Below are 9,984 nucleotides of genomic sequence, written 5' to 3'. Positions count from 1 at the left end.
TTGGTGATGCCCACAAGAAGTGAGCAAACAAACACTTGGAATTATTCTCTCCTAATCTCCAGTACTGTCTGCTGTGTCTTTCAGATTATACGTGTCAGAGAGCACAGACTGGATTTTTTGATTTGCCCAATGAGGAAGACTTAACACACAACAAAATGTTGGGTCATTGTTGCCTTGAGCTTGTGGAAGCAAGTGGCAATTTTAACCACAAAGAACTGTGTTCTCTGTGAAGCTTTTTGCACAGGATAAAAATGCATGACCTGCAGAAGCTTAATAAGCAGTGCCTTGTAACGTTATTTTAGGCTCTCAGCAACGTACGGCAGGGACTGTGTCTTCCTGTATGTATATATCATATATACCTTCTGGGGCTTATGTTAATTTATTTTAATTGCTGGTTATAAGCATTATCCTTTTGGGGGAAGCGCTTGCTGACTGCACCTGTGTTGTAGTTTTACTGGAGGGTTCCTTCCTTTTTCTAAGGTGCACCCAAGCTAATGTGTTAGAAGTTTGGTTTCATTTATACTGTTTTTTCATGTGGCTGCATGCTACTGTGGCTTAGGGACCCCTGTGTTCACACCCTGCACAAGACTGCAAATATGGGGTGTCAGATTTGTACACAATATGCCTGGTGAAGTATCATTTGAAAACTAACACCACACTGGTCAACAATATCATTGTTAAATGCATGTGACAATGCTGTGTGTGGAATTATGGATACTCAGGGATATTATGCTTTGAAATCTGTGCCTAAAAGGTGTTTAAACTAGGCATGTCAGGGGAAGTTGGTAAACATGTTTCCTCAACACAAAGGAAAGAGGCCAACACCGCAAACCAGGTGTGGCCAAATTCAATGGGCTATTCGTTTGTATCCAAGGCTGCAGGAGGAGAACATTTAAATTGTAAAATTGCAGCAGGAAGCAACACATTGGAACACACCAGCAGACACCTTAATCAAGATGGAGTTGGGCCTCCAGAAGAGACAGGAGACTGAACTCCAGGGAATCAATTTGACCCGTGAAACAAAGGCAGACCAGTGCAGTGCAGTGCTGTGTTTGATGGGAAGGGGGTGTTAACTCCAATTAAAAAGCTGTGATGTACCAACTCTTTAAAAGAGCAACAAACATTGTACAGTGGTAGGGGCTGTGCATAGCAGAGAAAGGAGCTTGGGGGCTGGAGTTCACAGATCGTTACCTGCTAGGCAAGGTCTGGGGTGGGAGAGCCTTGAGGAGTTTGCGGGTGAGGAAGAAAGGCTGGTGTGGCAGGGGAGCTGATGCACCGTCTAATCTCCAGAAAAGCTCACTCTTGTTAAGGCAGGGTGCTCACAGTTCTGGGTGTTCTCAGCAGCATGTTACAGCTACAAATCTTCATATGGTCTTCATTTAATTACACAATATCAGTACCATATACAATTAGAAAATTCATATTTATCAAGGAGCACAGAAGGTTTTTTTTGTCCTTCAGATGTATTTAGGGGATGGCCTGTCTAATTTTTGCCATGATGTTGGCTCACACCTTATTTCTATGGGGGCCTCGTGCATTCTTCAAGAGTGATTTATTTGTGGCCCAATGGGCCTGGAAAGCTGAGTGATCGGACAATAAGCATGGTGCGAAGTTGGGGTGCCATTGTGTAAGGGGATCTTGTGACAGTCTTGGTAGTGTGGAGAGTTGAGCTTTCCTGGCATAGTGGGGTACCCTGAGGCTACAGAGGGTGGAGTGCCATAATGCTGTGCTTTGGTATTGTGTAATGGATTGAGATCTGCTGGCACAGAACATCACCTGGCACAATGGGGAATCTTTGTGTGTTGGGGTGTTCGGGCAGAGCAAACAGTCGCCCGTTATAATGAGACCAGAGGTTTGGTTCCCAGGCAATGCCCTGGTTCAATGCCCTGGCAGTGTAGTACCTAGTCTGGCTAGAGCATATATCTATCAGCCTTTCAGGAGAAAAAAAAAAATGTGGGACATATTGTCCAAAGGGGATAAATCTGGAGAGGAGGTGCCTTTCCTTTGCTCTTCTTTATTCTCCCAGCCCAACGCACCCAGTTCTGCTTCTTGTTGGCTGCTGGGTTGTGAAGAAGGAGAAAGCGTTCCTCTCTTTTTGCACTGTCCTGATTAGACCCTAACCTGCCCCCATATACATATATAACCTGCCCACTCCTGAAATGGAAGAGGAAGTGCTTCAGCACTAAAGACAACATGGCCTTCTCTTGTGGAGGCCATGCTAGTGGAGTGTGAAGGAGTCACAGAACTGAGACCAGCTGATGCAAGAGGTATGAGAGTACTTATCATGGGAAAGAAAGGGTTGAATGGGGAAGGAACCGGCTCCATCTTCACCCCAAAGTATGGGTGGCTTCAAAAAATCTCACTTCCCTTCCACAGTTACTGTTAAATGCCCAGTGATGGAAGTGTTCTGGGAAGTGAGCAGGTGAAAGATTAATTGGTGGGTTCCACACCCAGAATTCAGGTCAGTCAATAGGTTTGGCAGCAGGAGGCTGCTATAACAGCCCAACTCTGGATGATCAATAGTTAGCTCCCCAAGCTCGCTGGGCTAGTTCCAGTGGTACAAACGGTGGCCTTATCATGTACACAGCACACATAGCAGAAGTGCAGTTGTGGTACCCAGCCCTTCAGGGTTCCAGTGCTCATTGGACTAGCTAGATTCTGTCTTTAATAAACCCTCTAATGGAAAATGACACAGAGCTTTGGTTAATAAAATGCCACAATATGAAAGAAAATGAGTCGTTCCTGTTAGTAATTGCCTAATGGAACATCATCCAAAACAAAATAGAAATGGACTGTCCCAAATACCGCTGCTATTCCTCAGTCTTTGGGGCTATTTGTAGGAGGAACAAGGAACTTTCCAGTTACCAATAGCAGAAGGGCAGGATGTAACGACCTCAAACAGTGACAATCACAGACTAGCCAGTAAAAGAGACCAAATCCCCCTTTTCTCAAAGCTATTGCTAACGGAGAACTGGGAGAGTGGGAAATGGTCAGCATACCACATAAGATGGCTTGGAGACAGACCGGTGGGACTAGGGACAGTAAGGGTAACAATCATGTTCAACAGCCCCTCAAGAGATGGGCAGGCAGGTTGCTAGTATAATAGCAAGTTCCTCCACCCTACTCCATCCCACCTGAAAGAAACGGACAAAGAGACAGTTAAGTGAAATCAGGAATTTGTTTCCTTTCTTTTAAAGCAAGGATAAGGTCATTTTCCATGGGCCCCCCAGGACAGCAGTATCTATGTCCTTTGCTCTAGCTATTCTGGGCTTTCATGCTTGCAATCATCTCATGCACCTTCTTGTTGAGGGCTCCTCCATGGACTCCCTTTTTGCCCATGAGGAAGATCAGGGCTCTGGGGGTCTTGCCAATACAGATGGACTTGCTGTCACCCTCCTTGGTTCTGGTGTCCATCACAGCATCTTTTTCCACAAGCAAGTAGTCACGGATTACACTGCACTTCTTGCCAGCTATGGTAATCCCTGTCTGCAGGAACCCCTTCCTGTCATGGCCTATGATCACCCCCACTTCCTGAGGTGAAATAGCAGCCAGTAGGCCCCCTGGCTTGGAAGCCCATACTGATTTGTTGTCACTGTGCCCCACGATAGCTACATCTTCAATGTTCTTATCCTTTAGAATGGTATTGATGTAGCTTTTCCAGTCACCCATCCTGCTTTGGTTGTCAGAATGCTTCTGAAATGCTCTCAGCCAACTTGTTACCTCTTTGCTTGCCTTCTGGGCTTCAGGACTGGGAGCTTTCAAGCTAATCCTGGAGATTTTGAACTGAGAGTTTGTTTGAGCTGACTCTGACACGTTCAAGCTGAGGAATCAAGAGGGTTCAGCAGACACTGCTCTTGCTTTGCCAATCAGGGGAGATCTATCCCCATCACGAAATGGTCATGTGTATGCTTAAACAGTTGCTAAGAGTTTCTTTGTGATGTCAAAAGCATCTGGCATCACAACCTGTAGGCCATTATGATGTCATATCTCTCTTAAAGTAAAAGTAGCCTTTATTCCCTACATGTCTAGAAATGTACCAGATGTTTGCCCTTCTACTTCCTACGGCCAGGAGGGGTCATTTGTATGAACTTCAGTTTTTTATTGCGGTCTCCAAAGAACATGGAAACTGCTCTATGTTGTGTATCACAGGGCTTGGTGGTGGAAGAGTGAAAAGGAAAATGCAGATAGATGTATAACCATGACAAAACAAGATGACAATGTAGAAGTACCAGTACTGAAGTTGAAGGTGTTAAAAATTCCAATTCTTTCAGTGAATATTGGATCAGATTCTGCCCCTGCAGAGCCCGTTTTCTTCTGAAGTTGAAAGTGGAGAATTCCTCTAGGAGGCAAAACCATCCTACCACCTGCCATGCCTTTCTTATCCTCTTCCAAAGTCCTAATCCAGTGATACCATCTCTTGCTCTGGAGTGTTGAAGAAGCAAACAGAATGTGCAGCCAATGTTTACTTACACTTTGCAGCCGAAGTATTCTCTATTCTCTGCCTCACCCATCAGTTGTGTGGTGTGCGCGGAAACTGATGATGGATCTTGGGCAAAAACTCATCAGTATTAACCTGGCATGGCTGAAGGATGTATTTAAAATAGAAATGGGCCTAAACCAACCCCCCAAAATCTAATAATTTCTGGACTTTGGATCTGGATCTCAACTGGGTAGCTGGCCTCTGTGTGTATAAATGGATTGAGCAAAACATCCACATACTTAAGAGTTCAGGCTCATCTCTTAATATACAGATGCTATCTCTAGCTAATCTGAACAGATTTCTCCTAGCCTCTGAAACAGTGAAATGAACATCTTATGGTGATTATGTGACCTTCTTCACAGCAAATGCCCTGTCTATATCAATCCAGCTTTCTCGGCTCCCTCAGCATGCTACCATCAGTGCCAGCCTGCATGGGGGCATGCTCAGCTCTTCTATAGCAGTGCCTCCCTAATCCATACCAGTTCTAACATCCTGTCCATCTACCATGGTACATTTGATCACCCTTGAAAACGACATGTAAAGCATATCAACTTTGTAAAGCTATGGTGGAAGCAAAGATAATTCTCATTTTATTTCTATAAAATACTGTTTCTGATTATTAAGAACATTGGTGGTGGCTATACAATCTTCAGTTCAGGCACCTTTCCTTTTTCTCTCTTATTTTTGGGTGGTACAGGTGTTGAACTCCTCCATGAGGTGTGGCAGGAAGAATTCCTGGTGGGGAATCTGTTTCAGGCTAGGACTTCCCTAGAGTTTTCTTGGAAATAGAGGCACAAATCCTTCCCCATAACTGATTTGTGTACCAATGCTGAAAAGTTTGGAGTTGCAGTCTGATGGTGATCTGTTGCCTTTCCCTCTGGTCCTGCTTTTGGAGACGGGTATAGTAAGATGAGGCCCTGAGACATAAAACCCTTGGTATCAGAGGCCCGGTATGAGGCCTGAACTGAAGTAATGGTCAAGACGTTGCTAACATAAAGCAAAGCTAGGCTGTGAGCCAGAGGTAGGCCCTGCTCACAGAAGTTGGCAAGAGGAAGGCTGCTAAAAGCACATATACACATGTAAGCACTAATAAGATGAACGTGAGCCAGGACGGCATCAGAACAGCTTGGTACAAACACATCCCACACAGACAACAAGGAACAGGCACACCCAGCTTAAAGACAGGACAATATGATGGATAGACAATACGATGGATGGACTTATTTGTTCGAACCAACCTGTACCAGGAGAATGGCAACACCCTAATGCATAGAGGGGCTGTACCTGAGTGAGTTCAGTGATGCGTAACCAGGTTTGTACCTGTGTATAAGAATGCATCCCTGAGTGGATGTCTTTGTCTGGCCTAAGGTGCAGTGGCAAATCCCGCCACTGACTGAGCCGGTCCATTGTCAGGGACCACATATGTACTAGCAGAACTGTAGACATCTGATCCGGGGAGCTAGAAACTGTGTTTCATTTGTCAATAAACCTGGCTGGGTGCCTTCGTACCTATTAGAGTCTGTGGTCATTGGGCAGTTTGCTCGAGATCTGCTGTGCCAGCTAGCTGCACAGAGCTGGGATAGCACACAGGGAGAACACACACACGCAGCCGACTGTTATCAGCATTGATCAGAGCACCACACCAGTGATGTCTGACAACAACGGGCACAGGGCCAAGTCATGAGTTACATGGGTTGTGGAGTGCCTCAGAGAAGGACAGGTTTTGCCTTTGCTTCTATATGTAAGCTCAGTGTGATGCTGGTTGGAAATTTGTCGTGGCCAATTTTGAAGTGGGAAATTAATGATTCAGGGAAACTTTACAGAGAAATCAACTATCAAGTGGTATTGGTCTCCCAGTGAAGAGCGTTACACGATAGTGAAGGTATTTTACAGTAACTGGTGTGGGCTGACTATGATCAGTCATGTTGCAAATATATAACTATGCCAGAACCTAGAATTGTAGGTTCAAGAATTGTACCTTTTTTTTCCTGGCTAAGGGGACAAAGTATCAACCGTGAGTGTAATGTTAGATATCCCAGCTGAGACTCAGTGGACAAGGGAGAACCTCTGCATGGCTCAACCAGCAGATTCTGAGGCCTGGTTTGCCCTACACAATTAGGTCCTTGAAAGGCAGTTTATGTTTACCTAATTATGTCAGTGTATACACAACAGCCTTGTCCCCTTGATGTAAGTGCCCTACTACACCCACATAGTAACTCCACCTTCTCGAGAGAAGTAGGGCTTAGGTCAGTGTACTTAGGAGGAGACAGTGTCTATGTACACAGTGTTTTACTACATCCAGAGTTGCCTGTCTTGTCTATTTCACAGCTCCATGCTGGAACTACGAAATTGACAAGAAACCCTGGCTCCCTGCTCCCAACCTGGCTGCTGCCTGGAGGCTCCCCACTTAGGGAGCCAAGAAGCCCGGGGAGGCTGCCCTCCGTTCCTAGCCAAAAGCGGGTAGCTGAGACCCTTGGGGGCAAGTGGGCTCCCGGGGGGAGCTGAGCGCTCAGCCCAGCACACTGCCCCTCTTCAGCCCCCGCACTACTTACTTAAGTGCACTTAAGCCTATCGCGTAGGCATGCCTCCAGTCTCATCTCCCGGGCTTCCACCGCCCCTTTAGAAATCCACTCGCTTCCCTGGAGTGGTTCGCGGCTTTAGCCCCTCGTCAACGCGACCCAGAGCCAGGTTCTTTCCCCCGAGGACGAGGGGTTCTCCACAGGCCCGTCTCCACGCTGCAATGGGAAGTAGGGGGCTCTCCGTCCCGCCATAACCCTCGGGGTATATGGGGCGGGGGCGATGGACGTTAGAGGGCGATTTCCAGCTTTCCGACAAGGAGACGTGGGCGCTGAGCTAGGAAGGCCGATGCCCGGGCGAGGGGCGCGGGCGGAGGCTCTGCACGGCGCGAGTGGGTCCGGGGCAGCGGCGGCGGCTTTTCCCGCCCCGGCAACCTCGCAACGGCTGTTTCCAGCGCCTGGAGAGCGGGGCCGGCTGGGGTGAGCGGGCGGGAGGCAGGACCGCTCGGCCCCGGGGGCTGGGCAGGGTCCGGGGGGCCGGCAGGGAGGGGCGGGACGGTGGCAGCCCGGACCCGCCCCGTCCTCATCAGCCGCGGCCTCCGCCCCCCTCGCCTCAGTCGCCATGAGCGGATCCAGCTGGGCCCTGGGGGGCTCCGGCCTCCTCCCGCCGCTGCCCCAGTCCCAGGCCGCCTGGCTCGGCGCCGCCGGCGCGCTGGCCCTGGCCGCCCTGCTGGGGGCCGCGGTGTGGCGCTGGGCCGGGCGGCGGGCGGGCAGCCCCCGGCTGCAGCGGGTGGGGACGGTGTCCGGCCTCTTCGTCTACCCGGTGAAGTCCTGCCGCGGGGTGGCCCTGCGGCGGGCCGAGGTGACGGCGCTGGGGCTGCGCAGCGGGGAGATGCGGGACAGGTACCGCCCGGGGGCCGGGGCGCTGCGGGAGCTTCCAGGCCCCTTAGAAGCGCCCCACTCAGGCCGTGTCGCCCCCGCCCGCCCGCTTCGCCCCCGCCGCCCCCTGGAGGCGAAGGGGAAGAGGTTGTTCGGCGTGAGAGGTTGACCCGTGCTTCAAGGGCCCCAGTGAAGCCCCTTGCAGTCAGGGGGAGGCTGTGCCAGGGGGAGGCCCTTTCCCTGGCTGGAAGGGGAGCTCTGCCTAGCTCTGAGGGCTTGTCTCTCTCACCAGCAGATGTTGGTCCAATAAAAGAGATTCCCTCACCCACCCGCTCTCTCTGATTCACCCAAGGAGATCGAGACTAAAACTCAAGATGCGACTCTCATGTTTAAGGCTACGATTTTGCCGTGGACGTTTTTAGTCAAAGTCGGGGACAGGTCAGGGGCAATTTAACAAAAATTCAGGGGAGCTGTGACCTGTCTCTGACTTTGACTGAAAATGTCCATGACAAAACGGGTAGGGAGGAGGGTCGAGCACCCTGCCCTGCTGTGGCTGGGAGGGACCCCGCCTGTGGCAGCTGGGGAGCTCCCGGGGATTCTCCCACCGGCAGCATTAGCTGAGGAGCTGCCTGGGATGCCCCAGCCACCCACTGCCCTTGGTGGCTGGGGAGCTCTGGGGGTCCCCAGCACCCACGGACTGGGGAGCTTCGGGGGATCCCCTGCCAACCGTGGCAGCTGAGGAGCTGCTGGGGATCGGAGCTGTCCGGGGATTTCCCCCACCCGCCCCCAGTTGTGCTATAGCTTATTAGTTTTAGTAATAGTCTTTTTAATGAGAGACATCACTGCATTGTACAGGGCATAAAGGGGAGGGACATCAGACTTGCTAAGGAAAAACCTGAGTAATTATGATAAGAAGAAAATGTCTAAGCTCTGTGCATCAGGAAATCTCTCTCTTTGCACTCCAGTGTCTTGATCATTGATGGTGCTGTGTAAGTAAAATGTTTAATATATTTCATTCCCTTTTAAATTGCAGGTTTTGGCTTCTGATTAATGAGGATGGACATATGGTTACTGCCCGACAGGAGCCTCGGCTGGTCCTGATTTCCGTAAACTGTGAAAATGGCTACTTAACCCTGAATGCTCCAGAAATGAAGGAACTGCGTGTTCTAGTCAAACTCTCCAGGAAGAATTCAGTGCACAATTGCAGGTATTAGAGGAAGATTTTTCTTTTTGAAGTACTAACTTTAATTTAATATGCTTTTCTTTCAGTATTTTACAAAGAAAGTGTAATGTACCTTAATGGGCTTGATGCAGGAATTACTGGGTGAAATGCTATGGTCTGTGTTATGCAAGAGGTCAGGCTATGTTATCATAATGGTTCCTTCTGGCCTTAATTTTTTAATAAGTCCACTTATTATTGAAGTCAAATTTTCGGAGAGGACATCAAGGTTATCAGAGATTATACACTATATCTGCCAAATTACTCATGCCTATTTACTGTCTATTCTGCATTTAGCTTGGCTGCGTGTTTGCATTTGAAAATCTTGGTCATGTATGTAGCTATTTCTTGATTTCCAATAAGCAAATTCTGTGTGATGTGCAACATCACATAGAATTGGTAAACTGGAATTTATGACATTAGGTATTTTACCTGTACTGAAATCTACCTTGGAAAATGGCCAGTGCCTAGCAGAAAAGGGAAGAACACTTTTTCCCTGTTAAAATGTCAGTTACATTTAAGAATATTGTGGCAGCTGTAAATGTTGGTAACCCACATGAGCGTGGTGCCAAGGGCTTCTCCTTTGGATAGCAGAAGACATTAGAGTACCAATTCTTCTAGCTGCTGGCGTTGAGAATAAAGCAGCTTTATAAGGAACTATATTTGCCAACTCTAAGTGTAAATTATTGCTATGGAAACTACTATTAACTATTTAACTATTAACTGTTGTAGTTCAGTTTTTCTTTTTAATTTACATAAGATGGATATAAATTGACGGTGATGCTGTTTACGATGGAACGCTTGGGGGGAAAATAGCATTATCTTTTTAAAATCTGTCTTCTATGTATTCTAAGATCTGATCCACAATATTTCACTTTTCAGAGAAAATG

The 9,984-nt window shown here is 48.2% G+C and overlaps 2 protein-coding genes across 2 annotated transcripts in view; one reads left to right on the top strand and one right to left on the bottom strand.

Annotated features, from left to right (window-relative positions):
- Positions 1-3,255: 3,255 nt before the first annotated feature.
- On the bottom strand, positions 3,256-3,669 carry PFN3 (profilin 3; the record flags this gene model as incomplete). The annotated part of the gene is made up of 1 exon (XM_084624689.1): positions 3,256-3,669. The coding sequence occupies one exon, from the start codon at positions 3,667-3,669 to the stop codon at positions 3,256-3,258; it is 414 nt and encodes a 137-aa protein (XP_084480815.1).
- A 3,931-nt stretch (positions 3,670-7,600) lies between these two features.
- MTARC2 (mitochondrial amidoxime reducing component 2) overlaps positions 7,601-9,984 on the top strand; it is an 18,317-nt gene continuing 15,933 nt past the window's right edge. Inside the window, exons 1-2 of the mRNA XM_084624658.1 lie at positions 7,601-7,899; positions 8,909-9,082. Of these exons, the coding sequence (XP_084480784.1) occupies positions 7,619-7,899; positions 8,909-9,082 (455 nt within the window). The 5' untranslated portion in view covers positions 7,601-7,618. The remainder of the gene's footprint in view (positions 7,900-8,908; positions 9,083-9,984) is intronic.

This window comes from Lepidochelys olivacea, assembly GCF_965140295.1.
Source record: "Lepidochelys olivacea isolate rLepOli2 genome assembly, chromosome: 3".
NCBI classification, from domain to species: domain Eukaryota; kingdom Metazoa; phylum Chordata; order Testudines; family Cheloniidae; genus Lepidochelys; species Lepidochelys olivacea.
The sequence above is the reverse complement of the archived record's forward strand: the minus strand, read 5'-3'. Positions and strand labels throughout refer to the sequence as shown.